This window comes from Parathielavia appendiculata (assembly GCF_033297405.1).
Source record: "Parathielavia appendiculata strain CBS 731.68 unplaced genomic scaffold N657scaffold_3, whole genome shotgun sequence".
NCBI lineage: Eukaryota > Fungi > Ascomycota > Sordariomycetes > Sordariales > Chaetomiaceae > Parathielavia > Parathielavia appendiculata.
The window spans coordinates 2,102,737-2,122,064 of NW_026944222.1; the positions used below are offsets into that span (position 1 = coordinate 2,102,737).

Sequence of the window (19,328 nt, forward strand, 5' to 3'; positions counted from 1 at the left end):
CTGGTGTCTTGCGCCAGTTAAACAGTAAATTGAATGACTTGGCGTCGCCATTGTTCGTTGAAAGAGGGGAACCTATGTTGAGGGCGCATGGATGATAGGTGTTGGGCAGCCCTGCTTGCCACCGTCCAGAGTCCATCATCGGAACGGTCTGAGGAAGTCAACCATCGATGTCGACCTCTCGAGGCAGGACAGCTGGAGCCCAGCTTTTCACAAACCTTCCAGGCATATCATAGAGAACACTCTAGACTGGCCAAACTACGCCAAGGTACCTGATTTATAAGAAGACTAAACGCCAATAGGCTCTTCGTCCAACCCAAGTTACCATGCAACTGAAGGGTGGTCAACTACGAAAACCCCACTGGTTTTGCTCCGAGTTGGACTTGAACTTTCGCCACCGCGCGACGGTCAGTAAGGTCACCCGCTAAGCGCCCGAGTATACCGCTGCGTCAGACTGAAGGGCGGGTGCGGTGAAAGCCCAGATAGCGGAACACCTATATCTAGCGCTAGGTAGAGAAGGTGGGTTAGCATGGAACGGCGGGAAAGACAGCCAGTTGGTCCTTAGTCAGGTGTTGAGGTGAGATGAAGCTCGGGGGGAAACTTTGCGGTTCCAAGCAGAGTTGGACAGCCTGAGAAAGCAACTCAAAGCCGTAACCTGATATCCAAGGAAAAAAGCAGACAAATAATGGTGCATTACTGGTATCACATTCTCTATACACAGCTACAGGAGCAAACATCCACATCCCCTCTCATACACGATCCGAAATATCCAGCCCGCGCCATATGTATGTCCTATGTATCCTGCCGACCCGACCCTGCTTGACTCTGCAATGTCCCCATTCTTCTACCGGCCCCTCAACTGTTCCCCGCGCTCTTCTCAGCAGCAAGCTTGGCCTCCATCTTCCTCCTTGCCTCCAAAATCATCTGGTCCCGCCGCTTCTGCAGCAGCGACTCCCTTTCCTCGCGACTCGAGCTCCACGCTTTCCCGGCCCCCTTGCCAGGCCCCTCCGCCCCGCTGTTGTTGGCCCCCGAATTTTCGGCAGGTGTACGGAGCTTATCCTGCAGGTTATACCTCGTGATCAGATCCGGATGCGCCGGTCCCGCGGCGGGCTTGGACTGCGGCGTCGCAGCGCTGTTCTCGCTGGTGCTGCCGGTCGGCGGAGGAGGCGGTTGGAAGGTAATAGGGGGCTGTACAAGCTACGCGTCAGCCTAACCAGGCACACAAGCCACAAACGTAGGCAGCATATGGAATGAGAAAGCGGAGAAAGAAACATACCGTCTCCAACCGCCCCGCCAGAATCCTCTCCGTCGTCGCCGCCACATTCCCGCCTGTCCGCTGGAGATCCCACAGCGCCGTCCGCCGGTCCACCTGCGGGAACATCTGCTGTATCCTCTCGGCCGCCGCTTCGCGCTGGCGCATCAGCGCCGCCGTGTCCCCTGCTCTCTCTGACCTCGAGGATGACGAGGCTGTGCCGGCCGATGGCGAGAAGAAGAGATAGCGTATGATGAGACCCGAGAGGACGAGTATCACCGCCAGCGAGGGGAGGTTGATTTGTTGTTGGTCGTCGGCCATGCTGGGCTGACGAGGAGGGCGGTTCGGCTGAGAGTGTTGTTTTGGGTAATAGTAGACACGCCGCTGGGTCCGACCTCTGCGGGCGTGCCGCGTAACGTAACAGGGATCCGATGATGGCAGAGGCGGGGAGTGGAAATGGCAAGTTTCAAGCAGAGATTCAGCACCAACAGGGTTTGCGCGACAGCGATTGTCGAGACGTGGAGGTTGCCGTGAATGGGTTGGAACGGTTCCGAGGATCCGTATCCGTAAGCAAGTAGGAGCTGACGACACTGTACGGTGCGATTGCCGGTGTGTGCCTGGTGGAGCAAGTATTTTCCCAACGCCGAGGTCAAAGCAGGCAACGCAAAAAGTGTGTAAGGTGCAAGATGGCTTCGACGTTGGCAGAGCAGGAAACAGAACAATCGATAATACTGAACTGGAATCGAAGTGTGGCACGGCTCCCTGACGATGTTGGTTGTTCGGACGAGTGTAGGGCTTCCTGGAGGCCTATCGACGCCAAGCCCACCTTGACGGTAAAGCGGGCTGCGACATAGTCTATGTGCCACGTTGCATCGAAACAAGCGCCACACCTAAGGTTCCAAAGCCACAGCTGCTCCTGAGAGCCGACCAGATCATCCCAACGAAGGTGCTCAGTACATACTAAGGGCAAATCCCTCCGCTAGCCCCCTTCCATATCAGGGATGGGACTCACTATCGTTCCCCAAGTAACCTAAGTTACAACACACAAATAAAATCCATATCTTCAGCAGCCTGTGGTTTTTTCCAGGAGTGCAATCTAGAGGTGTTGCATCTTGTCTTGCAACCACCCAACCAGACCACCAATATCCTCAGGCCCCTAGGCTCTGGAGCTGAACCGTGGGAGTCGTATCAAGATCCGCATAATGCAGCATCAGTTCCCGCTACCAAGGCCAGAGTCAGCAAAAACAAAGTCGTCATTGGGCAGTGCTCAAGGCTTTAACATACCCGCTCCTTGCGCCAGTTGACAGTGTCCCAGACCACATAGTAGCCGCGCTCGTGCGTTGGCCCCAAAGACTGAGGAACCATGACGTCGTCCTTGGTCAGCCACATCTGCATCTTCTTGTGCCACCTCCAATTGCGGTTGTTAAGCTCAATTGCTGCCATCTGCTGCTTGATGTCCCGCGGGCAACTGTAGAAGATCCACATCAGAGTTTCCTCGTTGAAACTTGAGATCTTGGCCTCGATTGGCTGCACGTTTTTGACTTGATAGCAATCGGGGAGTCGGAATTTTGGGACTGGTGACCGCGGGGGGACGTCGTCGAAGAGCGAATAGACCTTGGTTGACAACAAGCTTGGAAAAAGAGTCAGCAAACAGAAAGAAGGAGATGTCTAGTCGCAAGGTAGCCGCATACTCTGTCGAACGCATATCCACTCCCAGCGTTGCTGGGTCGATCCCACACGTCAACGCATTGTAGTCAGGGAAGTTGTTCATCAAAGTCCGGAGCCCCTTCAAACCCCATTTATCGATGGGCGCCATGCCTGCAAGGGGGTCTTGCACCTCTCTGGTCGTTGCCTTCTCTTCCTCTTTGCCCTTGCTGGATGGGGCGTCGTTGCCGATTGCGCCGAGAGGATTCCTTCCGCCCGCCGCGTCTGCCGAATCCTCGCGGTAACCAGCCTGTTTCTGGCGCGCCTCGTCTTCGCCAACCGGACTTCTAGCGTCCTGAGGCCGCGCTATCGCTGTCGGCGAGCGAGCGTCTATGGTGCGTGACGTCGCTGATAGTGCACTCAGCAAGCCATTACCTGCCCGGTTCGCGTGCATGGCGGACCCAGGGGCCGAACCATGAGCGCCAAAGCCCAAGCTCGACATCAAATTGGCTCCCCTGTCCTGCCCGCCAAGGTCACCGTTTGCGCTGCGGTTTAGCGGGGGAAAATTCTCGTCGGACACACCCGCCTGCCCCTGGGACGCCTGGGATGCGCTCCCTTGGTTGCCGAACCTAAAAGTCCCCTGGGCCGACGACAGGCGCGAAGAAAAGAGGTCGTCTTGCTGATTCGTTTGTGATGATAGGGGAGTCCCTGGCCCTCGGTGCAAACCCCCGCCAATGGTACGGGGCCCTTGCGCTGACCACATTGAGGACGAATTGGCTGAATTGAGCTGGGACGTATTCGAGAGAGACGGAAATTCGCTGCAAAGGTGAGCGGTCAGCATTTTCTGCTCCATGGACGGCCAGCAAGAACCGCGTCCAGGTGTGATGGAACGATCGGATGAGGGTGGCGCATATCTCTGGTACCCTTTCAAGATAGACGCGTAGGGAAGCCCGTCTACCAATCTCGGGGGCTCTCCAGCAACGCCCGTCTCCTTCAGTTTGATGCACAGCTTTGGCTTGCTTTGCTGAGATGGTGCCATTCTGTGGCTCGCGCTTCCAACGAAAGAGCCAGCGAGACCAGAGAAAAAGGCAATGGAGATGTCCAAGTATGGCGGAGCCGAAAGTTGAAGTCCTGCGCATGCAATGACGTATAAAGAAAGGCTCGGTGTCCCAGCAAATCTGAAAAGAAAGAATAAGGGAGGAGTCGCTAGACTAGGTGGAAAGTTTTTTTGTGACAGTAAGTGTGCGCAAAGCTTCAGAGAACGGGCCAGTTAAAAGGATGACGAAAAGTTGACTGCACCCAGCACCAAACAGAAGCTCACAAGCGAAACTCTGACTTACGATAAATCCAGCGGCGTTGCCGGCTGCGACCCGGTCAAGCTCTGCGCAAAGCTGACATTCCCTCCTCCTATTTGCCTTGCCGCACCGGGCGGAACACTTGTGCTTCCACCCATGGGCATGCCGCCGAACCCCCATCCTGCCGCGTTGCCTACCGGACCTACCAGCCCAGGTCAGCTATTGTGTCCCAAACATTGCCCTTTGATTCGAAGCGAGGCGGCGGCACTGGGCATGCTTCCTCACCTATCTTTCCGTTCGGTAACCTATTCGACACGGCGCGGCCAGATTGTTGTTGCGGTTGTTGTTGGCCTCCGAACCCCCCCTGCATGCTGCGGAGCGACTGTGGTACTGGCCCTGAGAAGCCAAAGGCGCGTCAGCACATCTCGTTCATGGAATCGGTGGTGGCCGTGACGGGGTAGTGCATGGGAGTTGGCGATCGGGATGCGTTTCGAGGACATTCGGCAGCGTCTCGGCCGAAGAAGCAAGTCGGCCCAGTAGCGCTCAACCTAAGGGGACGTGGGAAGCGCCCTCCTCCAGACTTTCCGACCGCGTATTGACCAGGGGAGGCGTGCCCGGGGTCGGCAGTCTTTCTCTGGAACCACGCCAGCCAGCACCTCCACGACGCTGGCTCTGGCTTCCCACATCTCAGACCGGTTGAATCAGGAACCAGTCCACTGTCGACCTGGGGCGCGATCTATGCCATGCATCGGGAAGAGGCGAGAACAGGCGACGTCGAGATCGGGACGAGCAAGCAGCGGGGCAAGGGAGGTGCGAGAGAGGATCGAGATGGTAGAAGGACGTCGAGCTGGGACCATACCTGGCCGATTCATCATTGGAATTTGGATTGGGGACTGTTCGCTCGATCGATTGTCAGCTCGTTTGGGCACTATATCCGAACCGTGGTGTCCCTCAGTTCGAAGCAATGGCTCCTGTTAGCTTTCGAGTGGCGGATGAGGCTATAGCGGGACCTGTGCAAGGGAATGGAGTTGTGGTGAGCCGCAAACGCTGAAACCAAGGCTGGCACTTACCGCTTACCGTTAGCGCATAGGCACGTAGCCGCAACCCCACAGACAAAGTGCTGCGTTGCACGAGGCCCGTGCACTAGGGTAAGGTACCTAGAATTGATGAATCTTATTCGTACAGTACATTCACTGCATCCCAGGTTCTATCCATACTGCAGCCGTTATTGATCATGATATCTTTTACTCTTTGAATGCTGCGCTCAGCCGAGCCTCAATGCATGGTATAGCATCTTCAAGACTCTTATGAAAGTCGAAGCTATCCAAATGCCGCCCGATGATGACCAACTTACCTGCCCGCGAACCATTTACATCTGGCTGCTGGGCAGGGCTGTCGAAAATGTCAAAGATCTCCCTGACCCCTTGAATGATCTTCTCGCGTCCATCACGAATGAAAAAGCGGCCCTTTAGCCGGTGGATATCGTAGGCCGGCCCATCTGTTGGTTTGTGGCCCGGGAGGGTGTTTTCCCACAGCACCGACCGCAACCAGGCATCTACCGCCGACTGTTGCTTCTCAGTCAGCTCGGGGAGAGGAATAGATATCGTCGATACAGTCTAACAAGCGTCAGCTGCTGCGAAGGGCCGTGCCTCACTGCGTTGTGACCCACTTTGTCGAGATGGCTGTGGCCGAGTCCTGGGCGGTCTAACTCCTCTGCCCTGTCGTACGCATGGAGGTCCAACAGAAACCCCTCCAGCTGCGGCACCACACTCCGCGACGTGACAAAGATCTTGGCCAGCCCATTGATGGACTCAATCCTCGTTCTCACAGCTTGCAGCTCCTGCTCGCTGACCAAATCGGACTTGTTGATGACGATGACATCGGCATGGGAGATTTGCACATGAGCGGTTGTCATGACGGATCCGTAGTCGTCGTCGCTCTCTTCGTGGCCTTGAACTTTTCCGGCGGGATCATCGAGACTTCGCAGTATGTTCTTGGCGTCGACGAGGGTCACGATGCCGTCCAGATAAATGGTACTGCCGAGCCCATCGTCCATCCAGAACATGGGCGCAATATTCCCCGGGTCTGCGAGTCCTGTTGTCTCGAGGAGAATGTAGTCGAACTTGCCCTTCTTCACCATCAGTGACTCGATGGCAGCCACGCCGGTATCTCTGGAATGTCGAGTTAACACAAACACAATAAGCCCCTGGTGTGCGTATCTGTGGGATGGGGACTCACTTGACGGAGCAACAGATGCATCCATTGCCCACTTCCATCCACTCCTCGACTGACTCACCGTCTTTGTTGATGGTCAAGGACTTCTCGATATCCAGAGCTGGCTGCTGCGTCAACGGACCATGCGCCCCAGACTAGCCAGCTTGTCCCACTTACAGTCACCAAACTCTAGAGGGACCATCCAGTTAGATAAAGACGACAGAAATCAAACAACAAGAAACCAGGCACACCATTCATAATGACAGCAATTTTCTTGCCGTGCTCGGCAGTGAGGATATAGTTCAGGAGCGTAGTCTTTCCGGCCCCAAGATATCCTGCACACGTCAAGTCAGAACATACTCACCACCATCAACAACAGCACAAACTCACAGACCTGTTACTATTGTTATGGGGACTTTGACCGGTTTCTCTTCTGACTCCTGTTCAGTCCCCGTGCCGACTAGATCAGGCGGTGCTTCGTCGTCCCAGTCCATATTTGCTCAAGAGATGTAGTTTCGACTTGGGAAACCTAGACAAGAAGAATGAAGTCCAGTTTTTCACTCCCCATGAATTTGACTCTCAGAATTGCTGAACGTCGATGTCTGGTTCTTGATTTAATTGGAAGTTACATGCATCTAAGGAGGTCGACTCTGAGGGGGCAAGGACGAGCTCTTAAGTGCATGGCGGATTTGGTAGCTGAGATTACGTAAGTACATGCAAGGGTCCGGGCTCCGTCAACTGAACAAGGTTCCTTCAACTGCAACCTTCGGACCTCAAGCTAGCGCTGCCCGCTTTTGCGTGTGGCATCGCGGCACGGGGCAGAAGACAATTCCGGCTTTCTCATCACCTCAACAGCGGCCAGCAGTTACTTGCTAAGAAGTCGGACGCCCCAGACACTTTGCGCGAACCAGACGCCGCAGCTTGGGTAGGGGTCGACCAACCCGGAAACCCATCATCCGGCGCATCTTGTCGAAACAGAAGTCAGGCACATTGTTTTAACACATCCCGCCGCGTTGGCCGCCGCCGCATCTCAAGACGCTATGTCGCTGCCGCCTACCTCACCTCGGCTGCCAAGCCCACCCCCTCCGGCCGAGATCCAGATTGGACCCAAGTCGCCGCTGATGGGCCCTGATGCAGCCCGACAAGCTGCCCAAATTGAGCAGAGCGCCATTGACACAAATGCCAAACGTCGCATTCACCCGGGCACAAAGTCTGCCGACATGGCTGCCGGCCCTCCTCTTGTTCCGTTGCACGAGGTCAGCAGTTCGCTTCTTCAGCAATTCATTGTCCAGTCTGAGCTGACCTGAGAGCGCACATGTAGCTCGACTCGGCTTTCCAGCTCCAGGAGCATCTGGCAGCCTTGCACTACTACCACACGGCGAGCCACACGACCCCCATCAATCGCGACACAGCAAAGCTGCTGGCCACCCCGCCCCCCGGCATCGACAGGACGCTGTGGCTGTACGAGCTCTGCCGCTTCTTGATCGCGCAGTGTAACAGCCTGATCGTTGGCTTTCTCTTTGACACGCCCCCATGCAGCGCCGCCACCTGTCCCGAGATGCGCGCCGGCGAGTGGCAATTCCTGTGCGCCGTGCATGACACGCCCAAGAGCTGCTGCGCCATCGACTACTGCTGCCACACCCTCGACTGGGCCGCCAACGTTGTGACCAACCCCAAAATTTTCCCCAGCCGCTTTGTCGTCGATGCCCACGATAAGAACACGGCTCAAAAGAATCTTGTCAACGTGTTCCGTCGCCTGCACCGTATCTTCGCCCACGCCTGGTTTCAACACCGCGGCGTGTTTTGGTCTCTCGAGAGCCAAAGTGGCGTTTATGTCTTCTTCAAGACGGTCTGCGACGTGTACGACCTTCTGCCAGCTGAGAATTACAAGCTGCCGCCCGAAGCAGAAGGCCTCGACAACACCTCCGGCGCGGGTGATTTAGGTACCAGAGGGACCGACAGGAGACAGCAACCGCAGCAGCAGCACCCGGGTCCCATCTTAATCGCGAAGCCGCCCGGCCAACGTGAAGCTGAAGACGGCGACTACTCGGCCATGAGTAGGACCAACACGAGGAGGCACATTAAGAGCAGCCCCTCGACAGGGAGCGCAATTATGCCTGTGCCCGAGGCAGACGAGGACGAAAGTGGTGACCTGTCCAGCAAGCTGCGCGATATGCGCATTTCGGTTCCGTTGACAGCGGCCAGGGAGGAGGCACCGGAGCTGACCAGCATTCCGGTGGTGGTGGACCACAGGCCAATAGCGGCCGGCGAACAGCCTCTACGGCCATCCAGCGTGATCCCGCCGCCGGGAACCACAGCGGATGAGAGCCAGTCAAAACCCGCCTTAGAACCTGAGGCAGCGGACTTCGAACCCGAGGCACCAGCACCCGAGCATCCCTCTGGCCCCGAGCCGGAACCCCAACCTGAGCCTGAAGTTCCAGCAACGGTAGACGCGGCGCAGTCTTCTGCGCCAGATGAGACTACCAAGCCGCAGCCCGAAGAGGAATCAACTCCTGCCGCTGAGGAAGCCGCGCCAGAGACAAAAGAATCGGAGAATACCGGGCCCGAAACGAAGGAAGTTCCACCCCCTACGTCATCTGTTGATTCATCAAGCGGGGAGAAAGACTCCGCCACGGCCGCCGCAACGGACGGACATACCGAGACAGAGACGGGCGCCAAGACGGCGGACACGGCAGAGAAGGTGGAGGATCCGACGCAAAACCCTATTGCGGAGGCGGCAGGGCCGAAGTCATCGGGTTCCGAATCGGAGACTGCTACGGGGCCGGAAAGCGGGCCTGAAGAAGCAGAGCCGAACGCTGGGGTGCAAGGCACAGAGGAGGAGGAAGTGGTGTCGTCGGCCGAGACAAAGAGCGGGACGGATCAAGAGAAGGAGACGTCAGAGGAGAAGCAGGAAGGCGAAGCTCAATAGAGAGGGGAGGGAGGAGGAGTCTAGGGTCTTTGCTGACGAGGGCGCGGGTTAAGATCATAGTCTGCTTTGAGGGCTTCTGTACTGTTGTTTGTGTTATAAATACCCAGCCATGTTGTGTACCGGCATTTCGATTCTTCTATATTGTGTGAGGAACATTGGCTTCTGTACGTCTGTATTGAGCAATTCTTTTTTGTCAGTGCTCTGTTCACCCTCTCGCAGCATTCTGCCGACTGCAAGCTGTCATGGAAAGAGGTTGGCTGCAGCGTGTTGTGTTGTCTCTTGCGGGAATTAGGGGTTGGTAACAGTTGCCGCTGATAGGGTCGTTGAATATAGGTTTATATATAACTATGTACATAACACACTGCAGGATCAAAAATACACTATCGAATGATCTGCCGACCACAGCCGTCTCTGTCCCGTATATCTCTTGTTCGAACTCTCTCTGTCCATGCCATCCTCCCAAATCATCCAACATGAGATGAGTGTTTGGTACAAGTCTGGTCTGGTACCTTCCCAATCCGCATTGAATCATGCTTCATACCCAAGACAACCTTGTCTTTTCCATTAGATACACATTGCGTTTTCTGTATATGCCTGCTTCTTCCTTTATCCTAAGTTCGTCGTATCTCGCCAGAGTATCACAGTACGAATAAGGCGATGTGTGTTTTGTGGTAGCAACGAGGTAAAAACGGTTGACGGTGAAAATAGAAGAAAAAGCAAAGAATAGAACAAGACGCACGAAAACGTGGTTGTAAAACGGGTGGATACTAGGTGTAATTGACGAGCAGTGCTCTGACATATCTCGAGAGAATATAACGAAGAGATTAGTAATACAAAGTTAGAAGTAACAAAACAGGGGGAGAAAAGAAGACGAAACTATAAGGATGGGGAAAGGTAAATACACGAAGAAAAAGTGAAAGAAGCCCAAAAAACAAGAAGTGAAGAATGAAATGCGCGCCAGTGAGAGAGAGCTGGTGGTGAGTTGAGCGTTTGGCACAAACGGCGAGATGGTTGTCGGGGCGGGAAATGATGAAGTCGGAACGGAACGGCGGCATGCAAACCAAGCCCCTGGAGCAACCGCATCACGAATACGAGCAGGAAGGGCCAGACCCGGGGGCCAACGTTAACTAACGACCGGGTTACCCGTCCTTCCCCATTTCTCAGGACGTGGTGTGGCAGTAGTGTCGTCCGAAGTGGGCAGGGTGGGATGACGGCACATGGCAAGCCGCAACTTCTCTGCCCCAGAGAGTTTGTTAGCGCTGGGTTGAGGACCGGTTCGTCCGATGTTGTGCAGCGGTTGTCTTGGTCCAAATGCGCGGATTGAACAAGCGGAGTTGGGTGTGGGGTTCTGGGAGGGAATCCCGAGTGCCGAAAGGCGTGTTTCAGATCATTGAAAACGGCTCGATGAGCGATCCGAGCGTCGGCCCCTGCATTAGCATCAAATCTGACGTTGCAGGGCCGCATTATCGGGTCTCCCAGGAAATTGTTCAGGGACCACTTTGGGCCACCTGCGGCAGAGAGGAGCCGCATCATCAGCCGCCCGAACACCCCCCGACATCAACCCTCCCCGTCATTGGGCCGCATCATCTTGAGTTCCACGTGCCCGCCGTCCGTGATATTCCAGACCATTGTCGGCGGCTTGTAAGCGCTCGGCCGGCCGGAATGGCGAGGTTGTCGAGAGATTCCCATGACGCTTCACCCTCAACAATCTTCGTGATCGTCTCGCATTCTGCTCGCATTAGCGAATGCTAAGTTGTTGGTGTGCATCCGAGTCCATGCACAGGTTAGGGGCTTGTTCAGGCCGTTGGTTCCTTCCCGCTGACTCCAGCTTGGGCGCTGCCTTTGTCATCGGCATCATCATGTCCGACCTGCATGGTGGAGAAGACGGCCCGGATTTGTTGCAGCCTCTCCCTCTGTGTCGACACCGCCATGGCATTGCGCTCGTCTGCGATGGCTCGGATATTCTGCAGTAAGGGGCTGAAGCCCTCATCGTTCGGGAGCCACCAACGGATACAGCTTTCGTCATTGAAGAGTTCGGCCATCCGCATACGCATCGTAATTGGGGATATGTACCTATAGTTCGGTTAGCCATCAAGCTATTGGATATTCCCCCATGCCGCAGGTCGCGTCTTGACGAGAGATGTCTCCTTGTCCGATCCTTGGAGAGCTCCAACTCGAGCCCAGTCCACTGAGGGGAGATGGAACTTACCCCAGCGTCTCAAGCAAGGCAAACTTCCTCCTTATCCACATGTGGTGCCTGGGGTCCCGTCGAACATAGAGTGCCGCGATCGCGAGAGAGGAGTGCAGTATGATTAGGCTACCCGGCGGACTTAATGGCCAACGTTCCACCGTCTCGCAGATTTGCAATATCGCGTAGGCGTGCTCCATCAACCTTGCCCGATCCTCTTCCGTGAGCTGTTTCGCGTTTTGACTGCCATGCATAAGCGCCACTGAGTGATATTCGCACGTCAGCAGCGTCGAGGCGAAGAGTGGCGGCCGAAACAAGACCCCGGGGGCAAACGGGTCTACGATGTCATCCGGGTTCGGCTTCTGGTTGCCGGCAAGTTCGTTCACGAGACATGCGGCATCCGTGAGGGCAGGGTCCCAAGTCTTCCTCCCGTTCCCAAAAAAGACAGACAGCCTGCGATGCTCCGCAATGTACTCGTCCTCCGTGATCTCGTGTTTTGCGCCCCTGGCGATGAGGAGCGACATTTCCATCGAGGCCAGGCGCAGTCGTGCCGAGCATGCCTCAATCTTCCAGCCGACGTTGTCAGGCTCTGCCGCCGCCCGAGACTCGTAGTATTCGACCGGCACTGAAAACCATTCTTGCGACAATAACGTTCCGAAGCTGCTCATGATTCCCACGAAGACATCGTAACGCGCGTACCACATCAGGGCTACACGGCCCACGGGCGTTTGCATGACCGATTGTGGAGTGAAAAGGTGCGTGAGGACCTCGAAAGCTGCTCTTTGGTGGCCCATGAGGTTGACCCAGTCGCCCAAGTACTCCTTCGCTCTGGATTAGCATGATGCGGCGTTCCCGGCGTGGGAACTGCACAGCTTACCTCTATCGTGGCAAGCTGCAGGATGGTCAGTAGAGTTCCTACGCTATATTTTTCTGTCTTCTTCAAGCATTCCAGAAGCAACGTGACGCTCCGGCTGTAGTATTGAAGGAATTCGTTGATCCTCCCGTTTGGGTTCTTCATCGCGTGATGGTAAGCAGAGAAGCCCACGACCGCGTAGAGCAGAGGCTTGTTTCGAATCGCCATGCTTGTGAGAATCGACCGAAAAAAGTCGTCGGCGTCGTTCACCCCGCCATAGTGGTAGTGGGTGATGTTATCATAGAAATAGCCGAGGTAGAACTGCAGCTCGTGGGGCAGGAATGTCCAATCCGGACGGGAAGGCGTTGTTACTGTCGATACATCAGGAAAATGCAACCCGGCGGGTGTCTGAGGGCCGGTGGTGCCGGCTGTGCCGGCTGACAACGCTGGGGACGAGCTCTTGGTCCCGTCATAAGAAGGGGTTTCCGATCCGTGGCGATGTCCTGCCATGACCCGTTGGCGGCCGAAGGAGGAGGTGGTGCTGGATCTCCGGAGAGGAAAATTCGGTGCCGACGTCTGCGATATGGCGCTCTCGGGCTCATCTTCGTCCTCGTCCATGATTGGATCTAACCTCGAATCTTGCTCGGGTTCGTCATCTTCGTCGCCACGGGAGGAGGTTGGGCTGGCCTGCTGGCTTGGTTCAACTGAGTCTTTGGAGCCACTGCTCCCGGAACCCTTTGGCGCCGGCGGTTCGGGGTAGATGCATTCTCGCTTTCCTTTCCTACATCCTACGCCTTGGTTAGCAGCGGCAAATATCGAACAGCTGAGCCGGCCGTCTCAGGACGTACTTTCGCAAACAGGACGAGTCTCGTCACACTAAAATCCGGTTAGATAACACCACCGTGGTTGGAGGTTCGCGGAATAATACCTTGACCCGGCGGCTTCGGCAAGTGTAGCAACCCGATCTTGTGCGTCGATGTTTGATGTGGTCGAGACCAGGCGCGGATTTCCGCCTGCTCCGTTGCGCTTTTGGCGCATTGAACATGACGGGTTCGGGGAACCCGGCGAAATACCCCAAGCTTTGATAAGGGTTGGAAACCGGAGAGGCTCCCATGGGTACAATTGACGGCTGAGATATCTGTCCGGGGCCATCTAGCTGGTTGAAACTGGGCTGCCCCCCAACCCCTACCATCGAGGAAAGAAAGTGATGGTAGTAGTCACTCATCGCGGTCTCCTGGCAGGCTCGCTCCTCGGCTCCGCGGGGTCGGCAGTTCCGGGCGTCTGCAACACGTCGTGAAGAGTATGATAGAGGCGGCGCAGAACGGCGGGTTCGTCGTCACGCGAGAGCAGCTGAATATGTGTCGAGCTCGAGGAAGTGGAGTGGATAGGCCGACCAACTTGTTGTGGGAGGCGGTTCGACGTCCGAACAGCCCTTGTTCCAGAGCTCCTAGGCCAGCGGCTTCGGGGGCTGTGGATGAGGGGAAACTTCAGGAGAGAGTTCAAAGGTAATGATAACAAAGCCTCAAGTGCCGTCCGGTCAAGAAAACTGGACCCCTGTCAGGTGCTTGGGTTCACTTCTGGATCAACCCTTCAGGTATAAGTAGCATTATAGAGGTGACCCCGGTCAATAGCAGACGGTTGGTGTACAGGGGATGGGCGCCTTGGGGTCGATCAAAGGAGCTTGAACCCGGGGGCTGAGCCAGATGCGAACCCTAGGTGCGCCGATAGGGGTGAGAAAGAGTAGTAGCTGTACCTCCGCAGTGGATTGGTAACTGGCGTAACACCGGGCTAGGCTAGGTCTCCACAACAGCCTCGGAGGAGGAAAACTAGACAAGCTACGGGTGGCAATCCTTCGCAAGCTGCGTGGCTCCTTGGCCGGCGCTGTGTGGAACAATGGAGCGAAGGGAAAGCTGGCAGTGAGGTATGTCGCCTCCGCTTCCGTCAAGCCTCGGGGTTACCAGAACCTGGCGTTTTCGGGTCGATATGGATGGCTCGTTGGCCGGGATGAAAGGATGAGATCTGCTGCTGAGCCTGTCGATTCTTGGTACACCGTGGGTATGCAGGCGGGATACCACTGGGACCGAGCAATCGTTCGCCGAATGGATACAGCCAAGATAACCGTACCCTACCCTGGAATCCTACCCCTCAGGGGAGGGAGGAAGATGGCGTCAATGCTGGACGGAGTCTGCCGTGATGCGGGAACGCGTTGGATAAGTCTGTCTCGAGTCCGTTAAGCAGGACAAGGGGTGGCGAACGACGGCAGGCGGTTTCTTCGAGCTGCCAAGAAGAGAGTCATCAACCCTGGTGCGGGATGCTACCGTCCCGGCGACGCGAGGGACAAGATACTCGTGCACAGAAATCGAGGGCTAGCTTGTATGGGTGACTGGGCTGCAAGTCCAATTGCTGGCAAGTTAGTTACCGCCGAAGGGTTGGTGTGGGCGAACAGGGGAGCCGTTTGTGGTTATTGGGCCACGGGGCATGCCGCTGGAGGTCTCAAGATGGCGGCTCTGGGGGGTGACGAGCTGCGACGAACAACCGGTGAATGCAACGGTGGCCTGGCCTTGTTATGCAGAGCTAGGAGTGCCTTTCATGGTAGGTTGAAACCAGCGGCGAGACGGATGGCCGATATTGAAAGATGGCCGGGAGAACGAGTTGCGCTCCTCCACAGCTCGATCTTATTACGTGTAAGTCGATCATCGATAGCAGGGACTGTCCTCTAGCACCAGGGCATGTCGTCCAGGGTCAGCTTTGGCCCCGGGCCGGTCAAGAGGTGGGCGTGGTGGTGGTGGGGGGTTATCTGTCATAGGGTAACCCTGGTACAAGTACAAGCCTGTTGGTAACTTGGTGCGCGTTAGCTGTCACAGGCCATAAGCCTTTCCCCCGGGTCCTTGCCAACTCTCCGGAAGACAATCCAGCGAAGAAGCCGGGCATCCAGGATCCCAACAGCGTGAGTAAATCAAGGATGCGGCATGCCGCCGTAGTTGGCTGTCGTGGAGAGATCGAGCCCTACTTGCGTCGGTGATACTTATAAGCTTTGGTCCTTGGAAGGATGACGACAGCACGCGAGCGAGGCAAGCTGTACAATACATTGTTGTGCATGGCGGCCCTTTCGCCTGAGGCTCCCGTGGCTTCTTTCCCGCAAATTTCCCCTGATGGGGTCCAGGTCCAGACTCCCGCCACAACCGCGGTCGGGATGTTGTTAGTTGATCCTCCGCCATCGCAGGGCAGGGCGAGCTTGTCTCAATGCCTGGCCCTGAAAGGGCTTTCCGGGAGAAGGCGGCAGAAGACTCTGCAGGTTGTGGGCTAGTCGGCTAGTTTGATTCGCTTGACAAGGATGCTCAGATGCATCCCAGAATCCCGCCGGGCGGAGTCGACCAGACCAGCAGAGCGAACACATGCAGACATCAACTGGCTTGCATGGGTAATAATATGCTGGGTTGTTGACAAGGCCGGTACTTCGTAATAACCAAGGTGAACCGGACCAAGTGCACACCAAGTCTCCAAAGCAGCCTCTCGGGGATATGGTGAGGATAGGAGGCTGGGACAATCGTCTTTCATCGTTCGATCGCCCACGACTTACGACAGGCTACAAATTCTCTTCTCGTCATTGCGTAGGTCAGCGGCCCGTCTGATGTGTCGAGTGCGTCCCTTGAGACCCAGTGCACAGCGGCCGTCTGGCGTCGTAGATGTAGAGCCCGTTGCTCCCTCGAATCGGCAGGCCCATGTGCGGTACAAGACTTGGCAATGGTGGTCTGGCGATGCCGGGGTCTAGGCCCCTGCCAACGTCCTTCTCCACCTGGACGGTGGGTGGATCCCTGTTCCAGACTGAGACATGCCTCCGATGGTGCGAGAGCCACATGTGCGGCGAAACACATGGCTTTTCCATGCTGGACCGACATTTTGCGTTCTCTGCTTTCCGAATAGGCGGCGTATGTCGACGGGCAAGGCCGTGCGGGCAAGCGCCGCCAGCCCTCTACGTTCCATGGGACAGCATCTAATTGACACCATACCCATGTAGCCGGAGAGCGCGCCAGTCCATAAGTGGACAGGCCCCATGCAGGACCCGCGAATGTCGGTCCTGCGCTCCCAAGAATCTGCCGGGGTCTGCGTCCTCCGTGTCCAGGAGCTCGTCCGCGGCACGGTGGAGACGATCCGATCCAGTTCTGCGCAAGATATCAGAACGCAACGGTGTACGGAGTACTGTGGTACTCTATCACAGTGCGGCAGCAGAGATGCGCCGCTATCACTTTCGTTCTTCGTCGATCCGGCACTCCATGGTGGCACTTTCTCAAACATGCCGCGGTGCAAGCATGCATGGGCAACGGAGGCAAGATGGCTTTGCTGAAGACCTACGCACTCTAATGTCAGCAACTTGGGGATAACCCAGATACATCCATGAATCAATCTCGGGCGTGTCACACAGATTCGCAGTGCATTTGGTAAACAGCACCAGAAAAATAAAGTGAGGATCTGACTGGGAGGGCGCGGTTGTGGGGTTCAGGAGAGCTCAGAAAGGTAAAAGTAACTTGCCGGATAGCACCACACCTCGGGTCCACGCCCGGTGAATGGAACGGAAGTGCTCCATCCCCAGCGAATTGCTGGTGATGTGAACAGAATTTCGTCTGCTAGGTACCAGGTATAGATACAATACACCAATACCGCGCAAAATGAAGGGAATTGGCCGATTATTTTGCTCCTGATTTGGATTGCGTGGTAGGGCCTCAATTCCCATCGACATCGCTGGAGCGGATAGTCGATCGGCCCAGAAAATGGACGTGGTACTCCGTGAACACACGGACAGCCAAGGTTTGATGTTGTTGGTGTAAGGTATTGAGTTCAAGACAGCCCAGGACCACCGCTCCGAGCCTAGGTCGGTCACTGGACAGGCAACTCGAATAAGGCACAAGTACAAGTACCGGGTGAAGGTTGAAGCCAGCATTCAGCTTGCCGTGCCCGGAGATTGAAAGATTCAGACGTCGATGCGCAAGTGGAGAAAACGCAGCTCAGGCTGCCTTTTGGCCCTTCAAGTTATGAAAAATATCTAGGTAATGAGGTACAAAACAATACCTTACCAACCTGCGAGGTACGGAAACCTGGAAGTTGCGGGAATATCCTCCCCCTGCAGCAGCTACATGGGACGGAAAGAGCTTCCCCTTGCCCATACCACCCCTTCCCCCGCCACATAAGTGAACGATCCTTGATGAGCAGAATACATCGGACGGACCACCCAACCATCATGCAACACGCACCGTCTGAGTTTACCTTAAGCTGCAACTCCCTCGAAGGTTGCAGTCAAGCGGAACGTACCGAATCCGACTCTATCCCCTTTCCTGCTGCTGTAGTTCCACCTTCAGGTTTGCCTGGGCCGTCCAAGACGTCACCAATAGCGCAGTGCGTTCAAGATGGGTGCGACGTAATGCAAGATTGTTGTCTCGGGATGGCCTGTCACCCCGCGCCGCAGCGGGTTCCCTGAGGCTTCTAGAAAGCTGCAACCACACAGATGGGTCGAAGAGATGAGTATTGGCATCTGGGAATGAGCCAAGTTCATGCAACACAAGGTCAGGGCGACAATGATCTGCTGTTGGTGGAAGCTTGATGGCCCAACGGCCCAACTTCCTCCAACGGCGAGGAACGGAGGGTCTGTGCACCACCGCCGGCCCGGGGACTGCAGGCCGCTTCGCTAGCGTCATCTCGGACTGCAACGCTTGATTGGATCCATGGATTTTGAAGCTTTTGCGAAAATATGCAGGCCCCACCCTCTCTCCCTTTTCTGCGCGCTGAACTTCCAAACATGTGAATCTCCCCAGAAATCATCAAGGTACTAATAAACCTGGTTTTTACCATTCTACCGTACGTTATCAAGCACCGTAGAAAGGTGACGGTAAGTACAATATCTGGCTCATTGTCGATCAACACGATCTATTCCGTATATGCCACATTCTCCGTCCATATCTAGCGAACTCTCTCCTTCACCAGGACCGACATTGTGCACTTTGCACCACTGGAGTCTCATCATTTTAGTCCGTCTCGCGAATGACCGAACCAATCGTCTCATACGGCTCTGGCAGCTTTGTCCAAGCATTCGAGCTGACTGATTAACCCGCCTTGCCCCACAGCCCGACACGCGGGACGGCAATGCCGGCTCTTCGCAAGGAAAACCATAGCTGATGCGAGGTTGAGCTTGTATCTTAATCTTATATCGAGTCTCATCCCGCACGTATGACACGCGTCTGCCTGGAGGGTTTCAGTACGCCGCTCCCCTTGTTATCGCCCTTGTTGGTTGCTCGACAGCCAGCATCCCTTTACAACATCGGCTTGAATGCCCGGGCCATCCGCGGGCGAACTCCAGCATTTGGAGTTTCGGCCGCTTCATATATGGCGTCTCCAGACCTTGGCTGTGAAAGCGCCTCCAACCGACTTAGGCAGATATAGGCCTTTTCTCCGTTCTACCTTGTGATCATGGCATTGCTTTGAAGTCGACCAATGGCACCTCGATGTATGCTACCAACCTCCTCTTTACATCGCGTTCCAAATCTTGGCTCAACAGACTACAGATGACAATTGGCGAGGTAATCCGTAAAGGACCCTACACAGTGCCGTATGTCAGTTTTTTGGTGTCCTCACACACCCCAGCTCTCGTCGCCGGGCTTCGTCCTCAATGCCAGATTGTTTGACATGCCACTTTGATGAGGTGTTACCGTTTCCCCATTCCAGCGAGTTGGAACCGAAAACTCAAGGTTTCTTTGCAGCCCACCTCTTCGCCTTCCAGACCTCTCTGGTTGGACACTATCGCTGTTACACGGCATTTGGCAACAGGTTCTCACACTTGCCTTTACCAGGGCAGGTTCCCAACCAACAGAGCACATGGAGTTTGCCATCTCGGCTAGGAAACGCCACCAGAACCATCTGCGGCAGAGTAACGCATCACATAGCCCGTGCGCCGGCCTTCGCATCCT

At 55.7% G+C, this 19,328-nt stretch overlaps 6 protein-coding genes across 6 annotated transcripts; 2 read left to right on the forward strand and 4 right to left on the reverse strand.

The window, feature by feature from the left end:
• Positions 1-803: 803 nt before the first annotated feature.
• On the reverse strand, positions 804-2,054 carry N657DRAFT_642965 (uncharacterized protein). Its single transcript, XM_062792450.1, has 2 exons — positions 1,274-2,054; positions 804-1,185 (listed from the first exon to the last, which is right to left on the reverse strand). Exons 1-2 carry the CDS (start codon positions 1,568-1,570, stop codon positions 853-855), a joined length of 630 nt encoding a protein of 209 aa, XP_062649954.1. The 5' UTR covers positions 1,571-2,054; the 3' UTR covers positions 804-852.
• A 343-nt stretch (positions 2,055-2,397) lies between these two features.
• On the reverse strand, positions 2,398-6,896 carry N657DRAFT_679162 (cobW-domain-containing protein; the record flags this gene model as incomplete). Its single annotated transcript, XM_062796155.1, has 11 exons — positions 2,398-2,469; positions 2,534-2,879; positions 2,941-3,711; positions 4,234-4,390; positions 4,474-4,584; positions 5,543-5,804; positions 5,858-6,359; positions 6,427-6,523; positions 6,580-6,591; positions 6,654-6,737; positions 6,797-6,896. The coding sequence occupies 11 exons, from the start codon at positions 6,894-6,896 to the stop codon at positions 2,398-2,400; spliced, it is 2,514 nt and encodes an 837-aa protein (XP_062649955.1).
• Positions 6,897-7,171: 275 nt separating this feature from the next.
• N657DRAFT_642969 (Mob1/phocein) lies at positions 7,172-9,677 on the forward strand. The gene is made up of 2 exons (XM_062792451.1): positions 7,172-7,658; positions 7,724-9,677. Exons 1-2 carry the CDS (start codon positions 7,443-7,445, stop codon positions 9,329-9,331), a joined length of 1,824 nt encoding a protein of 607 aa, XP_062649956.1. The 5' UTR covers positions 7,172-7,442; the 3' UTR covers positions 9,332-9,677.
• A 358-nt stretch (positions 9,678-10,035) lies between these two features.
• Positions 10,036-10,995, reverse strand: N657DRAFT_297307 (uncharacterized protein). The gene has a single exon (XM_062786665.1). It carries the CDS (start codon positions 10,862-10,864, stop codon positions 10,208-10,210), a length of 657 nt encoding a protein of 218 aa, XP_062649957.1. The 5' UTR covers positions 10,865-10,995; the 3' UTR covers positions 10,036-10,207.
• Positions 10,996-13,990, reverse strand: N657DRAFT_297306 (uncharacterized protein). The gene is made up of 5 exons (XM_062786664.1): positions 13,301-13,990; positions 13,221-13,248; positions 12,397-13,160; positions 11,541-12,340; positions 10,996-11,404 (listed from the first exon to the last, which is right to left on the reverse strand). Exons 1-5 carry the CDS (start codon positions 13,595-13,597, stop codon positions 11,128-11,130), a joined length of 2,166 nt encoding a protein of 721 aa, XP_062649958.1. The 5' UTR covers positions 13,598-13,990; the 3' UTR covers positions 10,996-11,127.
• A 2,214-nt stretch (positions 13,991-16,204) lies between these two features.
• N657DRAFT_642972 (uncharacterized protein) lies at positions 16,205-16,904 on the forward strand (the record flags this gene model as incomplete). The annotated part of the gene is made up of 2 exons (XM_062792452.1): positions 16,205-16,301; positions 16,433-16,904. 2 exons carry the CDS (start codon positions 16,205-16,207, stop codon positions 16,732-16,734), a joined length of 399 nt encoding a protein of 132 aa, XP_062649959.1. The 3' UTR covers positions 16,735-16,904.
• Between the last annotated feature and the right edge of the window lie 2,424 nt (positions 16,905-19,328).